The 19,238-nt window shown below is 40.3% G+C and overlaps 1 protein-coding gene across 2 annotated transcripts in view; it reads left to right on the forward strand.

Moving 5' to 3' along the window:
- The first annotated feature begins 1,949 nt into the window (after window positions 1–1,949).
- Window positions 1,950–19,238, forward strand: part of LPCAT2 (lysophosphatidylcholine acyltransferase 2) — a 64,600-nt gene continuing 47,311 nt past the window's right edge. The window contains exons 1-4 of one of the 2 annotated variants that reach the window (XM_070500404.1): window positions 1,950–2,269; window positions 13,292–13,431; window positions 16,100–16,317; window positions 17,613–17,725. In XM_070500404.1, the coding sequence (XP_070356505.1) occupies window positions 2,099–2,269; window positions 13,292–13,431; window positions 16,100–16,317; window positions 17,613–17,725 (642 nt within the window). In that variant the 5' untranslated portion in view covers window positions 1,950–2,098. The remainder of the gene's footprint in view (window positions 2,270–13,291; window positions 13,432–16,099; window positions 16,318–17,612; window positions 17,726–19,238) is intronic. The other variant, XM_070500406.1, reaches the window with a different exon arrangement.

Genomic DNA, 19,238 nt, shown 5'->3' on the forward strand with positions numbered 1-19,238 from the left:
CCTCGGGGTGGCTGAGCTGGAGTCCATCTGTCCTGTGGAAAGAGCCCGGCCAGAGCGCGAGTCTGTTACTTTAACCGCAGGGTCTTGTTCAAGGGTCCCTTACCCTGAAACTCAGTGTCACCACTGATGATGATACCGATTCTGACGCTGCTACTAATGACAATGAACCACAATAACACCTTTAATAAAGTGCTGCCACGCGCCCTGCACTTTACGTGCATCACTTAATTTAAGCTTTATAGCAACCTAAAGAGGGGAGGCTATTATTAGCCCAATTTTTATTGGTGAGGACACACACCCAGAGAAAAGTGATTTGCTCAGGGTAGCAGAGCTATGGGTAACAATCTGAGTCAAGGTCAAAGATGACCTAGAGGAGGAGCTTTAGCCCGCAGCCCAGAATCGCCATCGGCAGCATTACGTGCCACCACCCACAATGCCGCCCTAAGTGAACACAGCTGGGAGGGGCGGGTGTGCGCTTTCTAAGCACAGCTTCCACTAATGGGCAGGTTCCTTGCTCCTCTTCCCCCCAGAGGGCCTAATCCCCTACCCCCTCCTATAAGAAATTTCGGAGCTGCTGCAACATGCGTTTAAGGTCTGGAAGTGTTTTCAGAGGCCCCTTCTGGCTCTGACGGTCTGCTGCTTCAGGCGTCTCATGGTGGAGCTGGTCAGGAAGGGGGCGAGGAGTGGACAGGACTCTCTGGAGGTGACTTTGGTGGGCCCAGAGTCATCTTTTCTCCTCCTGTGGCCTGCCCACTGTCTCAGGTCCCTGCGGACCCTGGAGAGGCAGCTTTGTGTGCAGGTTTATGGCTAAGAGCCACAAGGGTCTGCCAGCCCCGACTTGATCCATGAGGCTGGGGGAGCTTCATGGCTGTAATACACTGTCATTAAAGCGCTCTGTTCACTGATAAAATTCAGCTGCTCCACAGAGTAATAGTACCTAAAAGGTGCCATTTCTTGAGTGCTTTTCTGTGAACACTAAACACGCCTTATTTTATTTAATATCACTACACCCTATGGGGGAGGAATTCATCTTTTCCCCTTCCTAGATGAGGATACAAGCTCAGAGAGGTTAAGCGAGTAGCTGAAGGGCACACGTCTATCTGGCAGGGTTGGCATTCTGAGATCCTACAGTGGGTAAGTTTGAAGGAGCAACTGTCCCAGGGTCCAGACACAGATTCCCACCGTGGCCTCCAGCCCGCTGTAAGCAGTGATCAGCATCGCCATCCTCTGCTTCTCAGCCACTCAGGGCTTGACTAGTGGTCTCAGGTCCTGGGAAAATCCCTCTCCTCCCCCTGCCCAGCCACCCAGATAGGTCCAGACAGGCCCTTGAAATTTCTCAGGGTGAAATGGAGCCACAGCCCAAGTTATTTCCCTTTTAGGGGCCCGGTTCCTCATCTAGGAAGGAGGGCAATAGCTGTTTTTGCCTTTTTCTAGTAATACCTGAATTTCCCTTTGGAGAACCATCTCCCCACTGTCAATCCATGTTGTGAGCTAAACAGATTTCACTCCTGGTATCAATTTCAGCTGTAACTGACAAACATCCACCTCAAACTGGTTTGAGCAAAAACAAAACATACGCCAGAAATCAAACACATAAAATAAAACCCACCCCGGATATATTAACTCACTTTAATGGAACAGCCTAGGGATTGCTCCTGGAGTTGCTGGATTCAGGTTCTGTTTATCCAAGTTCTGTTTATCCACGTTTTACAGAAGGGGGCAACTGAGGCTCACGGAGACAGTGATGTGGCCAACGTCACTGAGCCAGTAAAAGAGATTGGTAGTCCTGGTCGGCCTGCCCCTCAGGCCGAGACTCTGCCTAAACTCTCACTGGGGGGGCGTTGCTCTGTAGCAAAGACATTCGCTTCCAAGGGGCGGAGCTATGTTGCCAAAGAGGAAGAGCCGCATACCTAAAAAGGGTGGGGCCAGCGCTCAGGGGGTGGGGCCAGGGCCTGGGTTCCGAGCCGGAGGGGCGGGGCGAGACCCGGCTCTTTAGGTAACTCCGGCGCCTGCGCAGCGGCGCCTCTGCCTGGGTTCCCGGGCAGCTCCCGCTCGCGCCCGCCGCCAGCTCTGCGTTGGTCCAACGCCCGGCTTTGCCATGAGCAGGTGCGCAGAGGCGGCGGCGGTGGCCGCCACTGTGCCAGGCGCGGGCGTCGGCAACGCGGGGCTGCGGCGGCTTATGGTGCCCCGCCAGGCGTCCTTCTTCCCGCCGCCCGTGCCCAACCCCTTTGTGCAGCAGACGCGGATGGGCACGGCCAGGCGCATCCAGGTGAGGCGCGTGGGTCTGGGAGCGGAGCCAGATCCAGGTGAGGATCGTGGGTGTGAGAGAGGGGACGGATCCAGGTGAGGGGCGTGGGTCTGAGAGAGGGGACGAATCCAGGTGAGGGGCGTGGGTCTGAGAGAGGGGACGGATCCAGGTGAGGGGCGTGGGTCTGAGAGAGGGGACGGATCCAGGTGAGGGGCGTGGGTCTGAGAGAGGAGGCCGATCCAGGAGAGGGGCGTGGGTCTGAGAGAGGAGGCAGATCCAGGAGAGGGGCGTGGGTCTGAGAGAGGAGGCAGATCCAGGTGAGGGGCGTGGGTCTGAGAGAGGAGGCAGATCCAGGAGAGGGGCGTGGGTCTGAGAGAGGAGGCAGATCCAGGAGAGGGGCGTGGGTCTAACAGGGGAGGCAGATCCAGGTGAGGCGCGTGGGTCTGGGAGCGGAGCCAGATCCAGGTGAGGATCGTGGGTGTGAGAGAGGGGACGGATCCAGGTGAGGGGCGTGGGTCTGAGAGAGGGGACGAATCCAGGTGAGGGGCGTGGGTCTGAGAGAGGGGACGGATCCAGGTGAGGGGCGTGGGTCTGAGAGAGGGGACGGATCCAGGTGAGGGGCGTGGGTCTGAGAGAGGGGACGGATCCAGGTGAGGGGCGTGGGTCTGAGAGAGGAGGCCGATCCAGGAGAGGGGCGTGGGTCTGAGAGAGGAGGCAGATCCAGGAGAGGGGCGTGGGTCTGAGAGAGGAGGCAGATCCAGGTGAGGGGCGTGGGTCTGAGAGAGGAGGCAGATCCAGGAGAGGGGCGTGGGTCTGAGAGAGGAGGCAGATCCAGGAGAGGGGCGTGGGTCTAACAGGGGAGGCAGATCCAGGTGAGGTGCGTGGGTCTAACAGGTGAGGCAGATCCAGGAGAGGCACATGAGTCTCACGATGGAAGCAGATCCAGGTGAGGAGCATGGGTCTGAGGAGGCAGATCCAGGGGAGGTGTGTGGGTCTGACAGAGGAGGTGGTCTGAGGGGGGCGTGAGTCTGGGAAGCAAAGGCCCTGAGGAAGGAAATGTAGATCTGAGAGGGGGGGCTCTTTTGAAGGGGCCCTGAGTCTGCAAGGGGCGCAGATGTGGGTCTGAGAGTTGAGGGCGCGTGGAGGATGGTCTGAGGGTGTGTGTGAGAAGAAAAGTTGCAAAGAACATGTGGGTCTGAGAGGAGGGTCCTAATCTGGAGGGGGCTGAGTAGGCCAGTGGCAGAGGAAATGTTCCCTGCTGAGAAGGGGAATAAACGCATGAGAAGAATTTCAACTCGAGTCTCTGAGAGAGCAGTGGAAGACCCATCTGCCACAGGAGAGTGGGTTTGGGAAGTCTTTTCTTAAGGAGTCAGTCTGGGATGAGAAAAGTAAGGGAGAAGGCAGAGAGCCCAGGTCTGGAATTAGAACAAGTCAGGCTGGGTTGATCTAGCTAAGCAGGGGCATCAAGGGGAGGAAACCGGAATCCAGGAAAAGGGATAATGTGGGTCAACTTAAGGTGTTTAACAGTTTTTGGTCCTGAATCAGTCTTCACCCAAACACTTCTCCTGGATTCAAGGAAGAGAGGTAGCCCAGACTTTCTTTCATTCTTCAAAATGGCTATCTGTAAAAAGGAAGTTTCTTTTCCTTTCCCTTTTCTTGTAAAGTGCTGCTTTTACCATTAGCAGTTACGTTCATGTTTTGGACTTCCTCTTTGTGAAGTTAGTGATCAAAGAACAAGATAGACTATGCAGGCTATGTGTGTCCTGTGTGCTCTGCATGCAAAGATGGTTTTGATGTTTTCCTGTCCATCTCACACATTTCTTTACTTTGGATTTGAAATAGTGTAATTTTTGCACAGGCTACATGTGTGTGCTGAGACCATTGTCCTCTACAGTGGAGGCAGGTTAAGTGCTCGGCTAGGCAGTGTGGGGTGGTGGTTAGGGTCGTGGTAGTTGCATGTCCGGTTGAAGGAGGGTGTGAGAGAGGAAGAAGATAATGAATGTGGTAATACCTCTTTGTAAAGAAACGAAGTGTTTAAAAATTTGATCTTCAGATCTTTAAGTGGATAGATACTCCCTTTATATCTTAAAACTTCTGAAACACTTCTAAATACATTATCATCCAAGATTAATTTTCATCTGACTTAGTCCAATCAGTCATACTTAAATGAAAGTATGTCTATCAATTTGGCTTTGTATTTTGGAGGAAGGATTAAAGTGGCATATTTATAAGTATTGGACCTAGAGTAAATTAAGGTTTTTTGTAGTATGGCCATTATTGTTTAGAGAGCACTTCCAAATAGCTCTTTAAGAGCTGTGTGTTAATGGAAAGACCACTAGTCTTAGTCAGAGCACCTGCTCAGGCCCTGTTGTTTGTTACTTGTATGACTTTAGCCAAGTCATTTAACCTTTCTGAACTTGACTTTCCTCATCTATTAAGTTGGAATAATAATACATCGAAGAGTTAAAAGTAAGTGAGATAATATGTGAAAGAATCTGGTATTGTTTGCTGATCTTATATTAATAGTTACCGTGTACTATTTTTTGTCTACAAATTGTATACTGTAGTTAAAAATTCCTACTAGGATTGAATGGAATTGCATATAGTGCGGTTGTTCTTTAAAAAATTAAAAATCTATATAGATCAGAGATACCAAAGGGATTTCAGTGGCTTCAATGGTCTGAGTAAGGGGAAGATTTAAATAGATATGATTGAAAAACAATGTTGTCTATATTATCCAGTTTAAATGATGGATATACTTTCATTTAAGTGTGACTTAATATGATTAATTCAGACTAAATTTAATCTTGAATGATGATCAGTGTCTTGTTTAAGGACTCTTGTCACTTTTGCACCTCATTATAGGGCTTAGCTTTGCACCTCCCCTCCTCTTCTTGACTAAGGGTCTGCTACTTAGTGGTGTGGAAAGTAATGGCCTAGGTTTCATTTTCTCAATAGAATATGGAATTGAAATGTTTGGTTGTAATTGTAGGATCATTTACCATATCAAAAATATTTGTTGAATGCCTGCTATAAGCCGGGCACAATGCCGTTCTCTGGAGGTATAGCAGTGAACAAGAGAAATAAAGACCTCGCCTATCTAAGCTGATATTTCACTGAAAAAGTTAGCCAAATTCAAAAATATATAATTCCGTGTTTTAATAAGTGCTATGAGTGAAATCCAGAGAAGAGGGTAATCCTGATAGAGTGTTAAAAGAAGCCCCCCCTATAGAGATGACATATTATCAAATGGAAATACGATGGAGAATCCTCTTAAGTTATCAAAGAGTTACTCAAAATTAGTTTATTAAGTACTATTAGTTGTTGCAAACCTGGAAATGGCACAGAAAAAAGAGTTGCCTGATATTTGACAACTTATTTAATTAAAATCCATAGAAGCTGCTCATTGTGAATATGAGTAAATCTTATAGGAATGTGTTGTAGCCTAATTTCAACTCTCTCTTCAAGGTCTATGCCATGGTCGTTTCTTGCAGTCAGGATTATTTTTTTGGTCATTTGCAAAGCTATCTTTATTTGACTCTCCTTGGAGCTCACCACTGCAAATGGTCTTTTCTCCAGTGGTCTTTGTCAAAAACAATCAGAGGCAAATGCCTAACATCACAGCTGTCTGAGGCAGTGAATAGTGACTGGAGCAAACAGTAAGCTAACCAAAAAGCTTACAAGAAAAATCTAGGGAATGAGATGTCCATAGGGGACTTTGGAAAACTTTGAAATATTCTTGGGAATCTAGAAGGCCATCCAAATGCATAGGCCTTGTGTGCATGCCCATGGCTACACACATGCCCTGAAAAGACCCAAAGATACCCTAAGCTCTCACCTCTGGCCAACCTTTAGGCTCTGTTCAAACAGGAAGTAAAAGCTAACACAGAGTTGGGAACTTCCACCTGGCTGTGTTGAAGGTCCGCCCCAACATGTGCACAGAGACCCTTTGCAAACACTGGGAAACTTATTGGCTCCATGAACTTAAGGAAATCTCTATCTAATCATTACCTAACTACTAAGCTATCTGATCAAGGATTTCAGTAGCCACACAGGACAAACAATACAGACTTTATGGAATTAGTTCATAAAAGTCACTAAACAAACAAATAGCAACAACAAACAGCCTGATTTTCAGTTTCTGTGTTATATTCTTTAAAATGTTCAATTTTCAACAAAAAATGCAAAGAGCAATAAAAATATCCCATATATAGGGAAAAAAGGAGTCAATACAAACTATTCCTGAGGATGCCTAGATGTTGTACCTGCTAGCCAAAGACTTTAAATATGTTTAAATAACTGAAGGAGACTATGTCTAATGAACCAAAGGAAAATATGAGACAGTGTGCCACCAAATGGAGAATATCAATAGAGATAGAAATTATAAAAAAAGAACCAAAGAGAAAGTGTGGAGTTGAAAAGTAGAATAGCTGAATTGAAAAATTCACCATAGGGGCTCAATAGCAGACTCGAGCAAACAGAAGAAAGAATCAGTAAACTTAAAGATAGGTCAATTGAGATTATTTAGTCTGAGGAACAGAAAGAAAAAAGGATGAAGAGAAATAAACAGAGCCTCAGAGGCCTGTAGAACACTGTTAAGTGTACCAACATAAGCATAATGGGAATCTCGGAAGGAGAAGGGAGAGAAAGAGACAGAAAGAATATTTGAAGAAAACTTCAAACTTTTGGCTGAAAACTTGCCAATTTGATGAAAAATGTTAATCTGCATATCCAAGAAGCTCAACGAATCCAAGTAGAATAAATTCAAAGATATCTACACCTAGACATGTCATAATCATTATTGAAAACCAAAGAGAAAGAATCTTGAAAGCAGGAAGAGAAACAATTCATCATACAAGGAATCCTCAATAAGATTAATGTCTGATTGTTCATCAGGAACCAGAGAGGCCACAAGGCAGAAGGATGACATATTCAAAGTGCTAAAAGTAGAGATTGCCAACCAAGAGTTGTATAGCCAGAAAAACTATCCTTCAAAGATGAAGGAGAAATTAACAAAAGCAGAGAATTTGTCACTGGCACACATGACCTGAAAGTGATACTAAGGGGAGTCCTTCAGGCTGAAATGAAAGGACACTAGTGAGTAACTCAAATTACATGAAGAAGTAGAATACTGGTAAAGGTAACTGCATGTATAAATATGAAAGAGAGTATACATATAAATTTTTATTTGTAAATCCTTTTGTCTTCTAACTGATCTTAAAGACAGCTACAGGAACCACCTCTGTGGCCAAGTGGTTAAATTCTCATGCTCCACTTCAGTGGCCCAGGGTTTCGCCGGTTCAGATCCTGGGCATGGACATGGCGTGGCTCATCAAGCCATGCTGAGGCGGTGTCCCACACAGTGCAATCAGAAGGACCTACAACTAGAATATACAACTATGTACTGGGGGGCTTTGGGGAGAAGAAGAAGAAGAAAAAAAAGAGATTGGCAACAGAGGTTAGCTCAGGTGCCAATCTTTAGAATAAAAAGACGAGTACATAAAGCAATAATTATAAGTCTCTGTTGATGGACATATAATATATAAAGATGTAATTTATATGACAATAATGGCAAACAGGAGTAGGGAGAGAATGGAGCTATAGGAGCACAATTTTTCTGTACTATTACAATTAAATTGATATTAATCCAAACTGGATTATTATAAGTGAAGATGGGAACACTTAGGGCAACCGCTAAGAAAATAAATTTTAAAATATAGTAAAAGAAATGATAAGGAAATTAAAATGGTATACTAGGTGATATCTATTTAACATAAAAGAATGTGGCAATGAAGAAATAGAGAAATGAAAAAGACAAGCTATACAGAAAGGAAATAGCAAAAAAAAAAATATAAATCTTACCTTATCAGCAATCACATTAAGTATAAATGGATTAAACTAATTAAAAGGCAGAGATTGGCAGAATGGATAAAAATACGTAATCCAATTGTATGCTGTCTAAAAAAGACCTCAGATTCAAATACCCAACTAGGTTGAAAGTAAAAGGAAGGATAAGGATATGCCATACAAACAGTAACCAAGAGAGAACTGGAGGGGCTATATTAATATTAAATGAAATAGACTTTAAGACTGAAATTGGGGGCCAGCCCTGTGGCCAAGTGGTTAAGTTCGCATGCTCTGCTTTGGCAGCCCAGGGTTTCACCGGTTCAGATCCTGGGTGCAGACATGGCACCGCTCAGCAGGCCATGCTGAGGCAGCGTCCCACATGCCACAACCAGAAGGACCCACAACTAAAAAATATACAACTGTGTACTAGGGGGATTTGAGGAGAAAAAGCAAGACAAAAAAAGATTTAAAAAAAGACTGAAATTGTTGCTAGAGATAAAGGAGGACATTTTATAATGATAAAAGGGTTGATTCATCAAGAAGATATAGCAATTATAACCATATGTGTACCTAACACCAAAGCCCCAAATACACAAAGCAAAACTGACAGACGGAAGGAAGAAATAGACAATTCAACAATAGTAGTTAGAGACATCAATTCCCCACTTTCAGCAGTGGTAGAACAGTGAAGCAGAATATCAACAAGGAAATAGAAGCTTGAACAACGTTATAACCTACCATACGCAGCAGATGTAAATGAAACAGTTCACCCAAAAACAGCAGAAAACACATTCTTCTCAAGCACTCACATAACATTCTCCAAGATAGGCAATTATATTAGGCCATAGAGCAAGTCTCAATAAATGTAGACAGATTGCAGTAATACACAGTATGCTCTTCAACCACAATGGGTTGAAATTAGCAGTCAGTAACAGAAGAAACTTCACAAATATGTGGAAATTAAATCACACACTCCTAAATAACCAGGGATTCGAAGCAGAAATCATAAGAAAAATTAGTAAATACTTTGAGATAAATGAAAATGAAGACACAACATACAAAGATATATGTGGCTAGCATTACCTGATACTAAAACCTGAAAAAGATAATATAATAAAAGGAAATTGTAGACCAATTTCCTTCACAATCACAGATATAAGAACCCTTAGCAAAATATCAACAGGTCCAATACAGCCATATGTGGAAAGGATAATATATCCTGTCCAAATTTGGTTAATCCCAGGAATACAAGGTTGGTTTAACATACAAAAAGTTCTATTTCAGTATAATTCATATTAGCAGAACATACAATAAGCATACAATCATTTCAGTAGATGTAGAAATTTTGTTAACTCATTTGACAAAATTCAACATCCATTAATGTTTAAAAAAATAATCTCAGTAAAATAGGAATGAAAGGGAGCTCTCTCAGTGTAATAAAGGGCATCTATGAAACACCTACAGCTAACATCATGAGACTGAAATATAGAAACTGTTCCCCCAAAGGTTGGGAACAAGAGAAATATCTTGTTCACAACTTGTATTCTACTTTGTACCAGGGGTCCTAGCCGGTGCAATGAGTTAAGAAAAAGAAATAAAAGACATACAGGTTAGAGAGGAAAAAGTATAACTGTCTTTATTCCCAGATGACATGCTTGTATATGAAGAACATAATGCAATCTAAGGAATCTGCAAAACAGCTACTTACCAGATCTAATAAGTGAACTTGGCTAGGTAGTGGGACACAAGGTTAAGATTTAAAATCAATTTTATGTCTATATACTGGCAGCAAGCAATTGCAAAGTGAAATTAAGTAATTTCCTTTACAGTAGCAATAAAATAACATTAAACACTTAGGAATATATTTAACCAAAAACATGTAAGACCACTACACTGAGAACAACCAAATGCTGTTGTGAGAAATTAATGGAGATTTACATTAATGGAGAGGTACAACATGTTTATAAGTTGAAAGAATCAATAATGTTAAGATAATTCCTCCCAAACTGATCTGTAGATTCATTGAAATTCCCATAAAAATTCCTACAGGTTTGCTTTGTGTGTGGAAACTGGAAAATTAGTTCAGAAATTTATGTGGAAATGCAAAGGATCTAGATTAGTCCAAAAAGGTTTGAAGAAAAAAAGTTGCAGGACACATAGTACTTGATTTCAAGACTTCATACAAGCTACAGCAGTTAAGAGACTAGGGTATCGACAGAAGGATAGACGACTAGATCAGTGGAACAGAATGGGGAGCCCACACATAAATGTTTGACTGACTTTTGACAAAGTTGCCAAGAAAATTCACTGGGGAATGTCAAGTCTTTTCAACAAATGGTGCTGAAACAACTCGATAAATCTATGGATAAAAATGAACCTTGATCCCTACTGCATACCACACACACAAAGTAATTTAAGAGGGATTATAGATAGAAACATTAAAAACTGAAACCATACAGCTTCTAGAAGAAGGAAATATTAAATACCTTCATGACCTTGAGGAAGGTAAAGATTTCTTAGAAAGGACACAGAAAACTAAACATAAAATAAAAATTGACAGATTAGTCTTCATCAGAATTAAATTCTTCTCGTCCAAAGATACCATTAAGAAAATGAAAAGGCAAGCCATGGAATGGAAGAAAGTGTTTTCAATACATATACTGACAAAGGCCTTCTATATAGAACATATAAAGAAATCCTACAAATTTGATAAGAAACAGACTAACAACCCAATAAAAAGGGATAAAAGACTTGAACAGATACTTAACGTAAGGAGTTAAAAGAATGACCAATAAGCACCCGGAAGATGTGCCCAAGATAATTGTTCATCAAGGAAATGTCAATTAAAGCTACAACGAGATAGCATTTTACAACCAGTTGCATGGCTACAGAGACTGACAACGTCGACTGTTGGTGAGTGTGTGGAGCAGCGGGAACTTTCACACTTTGTTGGTGAAGACATAAAATGGTACAACCACTTTGGAAAATGTTAGAAACGAAAAATCTAGCAAAGATGCTCCCAATTCATAGACATTTAATGGAATTAGTTAGAAGCAGTTTGAAGTTTCTTACAAAGTTAAGCATACCCTAACCTAACATATTCACTTCCAAGGAAATGAAAATGTGTGTCCACACAGAGACTTGAACATTAATGTTCACAGGAGCTATGTTCATAATGGCTAAGAGCTTATAATAGGACTAATGTCCATGAACGGGTGAATGGTTAAATGAATTGTGACACAGTCATACAGTGGAATAATACTCTGCAGTGAAAAAGACTTTACTACTGATACATCCAACAACAGGGTTCAATCTCAAACATATTGAGTGAAAGAAGCCAGACATAAAAGAACATATACTGTGTGATTTCATTTATATGACAATCTAGAGCAGGCAAATCTATGGTGAGAGAAAGCCCATCAGTAGTTGCCAAGGGCCAGGGAGGGTGTGTTGACTGCAGAGAGGCACGAGGGAACCTTTTTGGGTGATGGAAATGTTCTATATCTTGATTGTGGTGGTGTTTGCAGAGTGGTGGTGTTTGAAAAACTCATAATTTATATACACTTAAAATAGGTGCATCTTATTTTATGTAAATTATGCCTTAATGAAGTTGATTTTTTAAAAATACTGCCAAGACCAAACTTTGTCATGGATGTACAATGACTGAAATTCTCAGACATACACTTTAAAATGATACTTTGGAAAACTCTTTGGCAGTTTCTTATAAACTACATCTAGGACCCAGCAATTCCACTTCTAGGTATTTACCTAAGAGAAATGAAAACAAATATCCACGAAAAGGCTTCTACAAGGATGTCCGTAGTGGCTTTTTTGTAATAGCCCACAAGTGGGGCCTATGTTCAGCAACAGGATAATAGATAAGCAAATTGTCATATAGTCCCCCAGCAGAATAATACTCTGCAATCAAAAAGAATGAATTACTGATCTATAAAACAACATAGTTGAATTTCAGAAACATTATGTTAAGTGGAAGAAGATAGACACAGAAGAATGCATAAGGTATGATTCCATTTAAATGATGTTCAAGAATAGACAAAACTAACCTATGGTGATAGAAATTCAACCTTCGTTGCCCAAGTGGGTAAGGACTGACTGGAAGGGGCACAAGGCAGCTTTCTGGGTGGTAGAAGTTTTCTGTATCTTGATTGGAGTGGTGGTTACAAGAATATACATTCATGAAAACTCGTTGAATTATACATTTAAAATTTATACATTTCCTTGTATGTAATTTTTACTTCAAACACACACACCTGCACACAAATAATTTAACAGATTAAATTATATGTGTCAACTAATTTGACAGATAAGTAGAATGTTTCTGGTGTTTCTCCTAAATTATTTGATGTGCTCAGATTCATATTAAGGGCCAGTAAAGACAGAAGAAAGACAGCACTGTTTGAGTAATGTAATTGGCCAATAGAGAAAAAAAAGATAATTTGATGTACATAAGGACAGTTAATTTCACTTAAAAGCCACTTAGTAACTGTGTGATCTCATGCAGTTTAACTTAACTCTGTGCCATGCGCTTTGTTGTATGTAATAAAACTTAAGGCTGTAAGAATCAAATAAGTTACTATGTACCAAGTGCTTAGATTGCCTTGTACATAGTAAGCATTCACATATTATTTGCTATTCTTATTTACTTAGTTTTCATTCTTATTCTTACTTTTTTATTATTTTTATTTTTTCCTCCCCCATAAAGGACAGGCAGGTAAATAAAATGATGCATTTACTTCTTCACACTCTAATGCCGTTATTAACACCCTCCTTCAATTTATAGCTCTCCAAAAGCTATTTCCCCCTCTTACTTTGCCAGCTTCTGCTTGTCTTTCAAGACTGTTCAGCTTCAACTCTTCCCGGAAGCTTATGCCTGACTGCTACGTCAGACATACTTTTCTTTATCCCCCAGCATCCTCTATTCACTTTCACTGGTCAAGTTGTCTTGTAGTACTTGGTTTTCTTCAGTTTCTTTTGCTACATAGTAGACTTTATGAGGCCAGATACAAAGTCTTACTTTTCATTGTGCTCAGATCCTTGTCTGGTACAGGGTAATCCTCAGTTATCCTGGAGTGAGTGCATGAGTACCATAAAACTTTCCTCTTGCATGTTTCTGTTTGATAGCCACAGCATTAAAATAATGTCCCTTCATCTATTTTTATCAACTTTGACTTTCAGATTTTCTTTCTTGGAATTATCCTGCTTCCAATTCGTGCCTTATTGGTTGCATTAATTTTATTACTGGCATGGCCATTTGCTGCGATTTCAACAGCATGCTGTCCTGAAAAGCTGACCCACCCAGTAACTGGTTGGAGGAGGTAAGAAATAGTTATGTCTAAATATTAGGTAAATCGAGTTAAAGAAGAGTCTATCATAGTTTAGTCAGTGATGAGTAGTTTTATCTAACTGCTACCCATTCAATTTGAATCATTTATTTTTCTCAGGTGAAACTCTTCTTAATTTATCTTATGTAGAAATTACTGCCCAAGCACAGTATGATTGAAATTATAATTTCCTAATATCAAAATATTTTGTTTTCTGAGTTATTGCCAAAAAGTGGTAGATCCCTGGTTCTGAAAGACTCAATTAGTGTACCTGGAACCAGTGCAGCTGAAACATACCTAGCTTTCTTTGTCGTTCCTTAGTTTTCACATTTGATTTTGTCCCCCTATAGTAGCTACATATTTTCTGCAGTGGTGTAATTAATTGGATCAATTATATAGTGATTATTAATAAAAGTTTAATTATTATTATAGCCTAGCTTTTTTTTTCTTTTTTGGCAAGGAAGATTGTTCCTGAGCTAAGATCTGTGCTAATCTTCCTCTATTTTGTATGTGGGACACCGCCACAGCATGGCTTGATGAGCAGTGTGTGGGTCTACACCCAGGATCTGAACCCACGAACCCTGGGCTGCCAAAACAGAGTTCACGAACTTAACCACTACACCAGTGGGCTGGCCCCTAGCCCAGCTTTTTAAAATGTTAGCATTGAGGCAAAATGGAACTGCTTCTCAAGCTCTATCTAATTAGCATGGTATTAGAAAAGAGACTGATGGTGAATTAACAAAATTACTGGTAAAAGATCATTCCTCTTTGGCAGAACCAAATTACCACCATCTGTGTGTCCTGAAAGTGTGAGCTCCTACTGTGGACTCCGCGGATTTCATAGGAATCCATCTGTGAAATCCATAGATGGGTTTTAGGGTACTGTTGAACTCTGAACTTGCACACGTTTTTTTTTCTACATAAGCATTTATTCCTTTCATCCAAACCTGAAATGAGAATATGTACTCCAAAAATTTTGAAAAACAATGTTCTAGAAACTTTTCAAGAAATATGCAGTTTGCTGTTCGATTCATGTTCTAGTAAGCAAATGTCAATATTAAACACAAGGCTGGTTTGAAGTGAAGCTGAATCTGATGCTGGTGATGACCCCCAGAGAACTAATGCCACCTCAATCCCTGAAAATCATGTTCCTTTGTTTTTTTAAAAAATAGCATTCAAGGTTGCGTGTTATTAAAAAAAAAAAAAAAACTTCAAGGGATGTTTTCATGACCCACCAATTCCTTTCAATTATTTCTTTGGTGTCTATTGTTAATGGGCTATGAAAACCTATGATGATGGAAGAAACAGTCTAAGAATCCAGAAAACAGATGTAACAACTGTTAGAAAAGAAAGTTCTGCTTTTGTTAATTAAGCCAGGATCTCTACCTCGTCTCAAATAGGTAACGTTGAAGTTATTATGCAGCACCAGACTTTTGGTCACTTTTTAGACATTTAAATAGAGGTGTTTATGGCCCTGAATTTGGGATACTTTGGAATGTAGTTGTTAGAAGCTACATCACTATAAATCAAAAGTAGGCGGTATGGAAATTCTGTGAAGGGGTGAGCTTTTTATTCTTACATAGAGATCTCAACTCTAAACTACAGGACAAGAAGGCGGGTGCAGTTATTTCCCTGTGCCCTCCGGAAAAGCGCTTTGGCTTTCTGTGTCTCACTTCTCCTTACTGTGAAGTAAATGTCAGGGGAACTTCCTCAGTAGTTAGTTGCTTAATAGCTCCTCCCTATATTATGATAAGAATGTCGAGAGAATTAGATAGGAAGCCTATTTTTAAACTTCTCATTAGGTGTCTTATGGGAGATGTACATATTTTATTTTTCATGAAAAGCTATATGCTTATTCATGTACTGAGATGTGCATCCCGTGTTTGCATTTCTACGAGTATGTTTTTGTTTCCCTTGATTGAGTTTATCAAGGACAGAGACTGGCTTTTACTTGTCCTGTGTGTCCAGCGCAGTTCCTGGCACAGTTTGATGAATGAGTTAATCCTTAATGATAGATTTCTTTTTAAAGAGTAAACGGTTAGGTTTCTGGAATCAGTGCATCTCTGTTCTAAGAAGGCGAGTTAGTAAATTCACTTCTTAAGATTCTTGATGATATCTAAGAGCTGTAATGGTATAGATAACAAACCTTACTTTAAAAAAACTTTTTCCTCCAGTAAGTCGGAGAGAGTTTTAGCATGAGAGTTCTGAAAGTGTTTTGGGAGATAGTGCATCTTTGTTAAGTAAGTGGAGATTCCCAAGGTGACTTCTCTGAAGGGCATTACTCATTTGGGTTTCTCAGTGGGGGACATTCATTCTTGTCACTTTATAGTCACAGAATAATGGAGATATGTATTAGCCAGATGTCCCTGGGAAAATTACTTTACTTCTCTGTGCCTCAGTTTTCTCAGCCATAAAATGGGGGTAATCGTAAATAATACCTATTTCATAAAATTGGGCTGATGATTAAAGACATGAAGCACTCTAAGGTATTCAGAATAGTGTCTGGCAGCAAGAGCTGCATGTAAATGTTAGCTGTTTTTAGCTACATTTTAAAATAAAGTGTTCTGACATGTTTGTTTTGATATTGTGTTTTAGAGTGATGCCCTGCTGTTAGCTACAATTAGCCAAGCTAATTATGTCTTTTTTATATTTCTTTCCAAAGGAAAATTACCCAACCGGTTTTGAAGTTCCTGGGTCGTGCCTTGTTCTTTTCAATGGGATTTATAGTTACTGTGAAAGGAAAGGTCGCAAATGCTGTGGAAGCCCCAATTTTTGTGGTTGCCCCTCACTCAACGTTCTTTGATGGGATTGCCTGTGTCATAGCTGGCTTACCGTCTGTGGTGTCTCGAAATGAGAATGCACAGGCCCCTCTGGTTGGCAGTAAGTACTTGTAAGATAACATAGATAAAACATTTTCCTGCTCATGCTTTCAATTTAAAAAATCATGTATTTCATTGGTAGACTTTTAAAAAACTAAAATAAAACATTTCAAACATATTTCCTTTGTTTTAATGAGGCACCGTATTGAAAGAATGAATTTATCAAAAAAGATTAGAGACTTCCCTATCTGTACCCTTATAATCTTTTTTCTTAAGTCTTCCCTTCATCAGTGAACCGTCACCTCTTTCTAGTCAGATCAGTTTTCAAATACCAAACATACTTGGTGTTTTTTTAGAGAGAGAACTGAACCAAAGAATTTTCGAAAACGCAGGTTACATGCTATTTCATGAATTTCTCTTCAGGGTATTAGGCTGATAAACAAGCTAAGTCTTTTCTCCTAACTCTGTTTTCTTCGTTATTGCCCCCAAATCTCCACGAGGGACCAGTGTGTAACTCTTTGAAAATTATGATGTGGAAGAATAAGTGCTTCCTGCCATAAAAAATAATGAAGCAGGGGAAATGTTTTTCCCACCAGATCCTTTGGTCTGTCCCTAAGGTGTTAGTTTCCAGGTAACTACTCTGTGTTGTCCCGGGGTTACTGCAAACATCGAGCGATGAGAGAGTGGGTGTGAAAGGCCTCATGCTGCCTTGGTGCTCTGCAGAAATAATAGGAGTTCTTGCAGCTTTGTCATTCAGCTGAGAAAGACACACTCTCTCTCTCTCTCTCTCTTTTTTTTTTTCTGCGTAACCACTTTGCTTTGTGTAATATGGCATTTTCCTGAAAAGTAGTTAAGCACTAGATTTTTGGTGAATTGAGGTTGATTTTGCACATCCTAGGAAGTAACCTACTCACTAGACTGTTGTGCTAAAAATTTTAGTGAAATCAATATTAATTCCCGCTGCTTATGTGTACTGTGAATTCACATAATCAGTTTTCAGGATATTGCTAAAATAAAACAAGATATTCTGGTAGTATATTCCACAGGTTTAATGTCAATTGAGGAAGAAGACCCCGAGAGAGAAAATTGCCTTTGCTTCTTTTCGTATTCTTGCTGCTAACCTCTGTTAAATCAATGAAATCTTTCTAGGTGTAAATATCCACCTCTCCTTTTGAAACCGAAAGCTATGTTGTAGTAAAATTTGAATTGGAATTTTTTTTTTTAAGTTGTCCTCTTTGATTTGCTAAATTTTAATTTGCCATAAAATTTGTTTCATGATTTATCCAGTATCATTACTGTGGTAGCTTTAGCCAAAAAGAAAAATGACTTGGGTGTGACTTTGCATTTGTTTTAAAGGACTGTTACGAGCTCTTCAACCAGTGCTGGTGTCCCGTGTTGATCCAGATTCTCGAAAAAACACAATAAATGAAATAATAAGGCGTGCCACTTCAGGAGGGGAATGGCCCCAGGTAAAAAGCAGTAGATGTTCATTTAAATATATTGAGAGTTTATTTATTTTACATTTGTAAATGTACTCATTTGGATCCACAGATAGCAATATGTGGGAACACTTATGCTAGATGCCTTTTGCATGATAGAAGCAGAAAAAATGAGTGAGTGTCAAGAAGTCCCCTTCCCATGAGATACTCCATGGACTTAAATGCATCATTCTTTTGTATTCTTCAAACCCTTGGAACCAACTTTTATTTTGTATCATGAAAAGTAATTCTCTACCTGTGCCTTCATTTGCCATTTTAAAGATGAGGTACTGAAGTGCAATATACTCGACAGTAGGGTGGGTTTATTGAAAAAGTGATTAAGACGTTATATCTTATCTGAAGTATGTTCAGATATGCTTTTTAGTTCGGGAGGTGTCTCAGAATCACGTGTAGAACTCATCCAGCTTTACCATCTCACCACCCTTTCCCCTGAAATGCCTTTTGAAGATGAGGAAGGGGCAACTTTCATTGGATGGAGAAAGCCTCATGGGTGATTCTGATGTGTCCCTCTACCTGTGCCCAGGTGATGTCTAGCAGAACTAATGGTTTTGCAGTGACTTGGTCACCCATGATGATGTGTGATGTCAAAGCACCAAGAGCAGTATGACCAAGAGGTTTTGGAAACCAAGGCATATGAGGAATGATTTAAAAAGTAACTGGGAAGAAAGGACATTTGGAATAAGGGTTTGATTTCTCTCTTTGGATCCAAGTAATATATCTAGGACTGGGAGGGGAAAGTTCACAAATAGATAGATTTCACCTCATTTTACTCATCCTGAGGAACTTTCTGTCCAGAGGTAGAATGGTCTGATGTGGAATCCTTTTCTGGAATTTTCAGGCATTGGCTAAGCAGCCACTTGGGGGGGATATTGTAGAAAGAATTCAAGCATTAGAAATACTCGATGACTTTTAATGCCCCTTCTAGCTCTGAGATTTTAGGATTTACTCCCTATCCATTCCTTGTGAATAATGTAACTATGGAATTTCCACTGAATGATTTGTATTTGATACTGTATCTGATTGTGAAATCAACCCATTTTTTTAAATTCGAGAATGGAATTGCACCTATTCATAACTTTTATTTTACAGATAACTTCTTTTTATGGCAATTTACCCTAATAATGCTTTCCCTCTCTGTTATGTAATACACTAAGTAAATACACACACTAACTACAGTGAGTGTAGGAGTTTTCTTACTTTATTTTATATACTTAGCAATTTCCTCATTGCTAAAACCTAAAAGCTGCAGAAAATCAAGCTGCTGCTTTATTCACTTACTGGGGAAGCTAACTCTACTGCAGTCCTTCATAGGAAAAACATGAAGGAGTATGTTAAAAGCTAAAAATACTTCCTCAAAAAAAATTAAATTGTATTCCATATGTCAACTAATTCAAATAAGCATAAGGCCTATTGTAAGCATTTCCCCCTTTGTCCTCCATACTTCCCTAAACTATATGTTGTAGGAGTGAATAGCAGTTAGTAG

Source organism: Equus asinus, chromosome 28 (assembly GCF_041296235.1).
Source record: "Equus asinus isolate D_3611 breed Donkey chromosome 28, EquAss-T2T_v2, whole genome shotgun sequence".
NCBI lineage: Eukaryota > Metazoa > Chordata > Mammalia > Perissodactyla > Equidae > Equus > Equus asinus.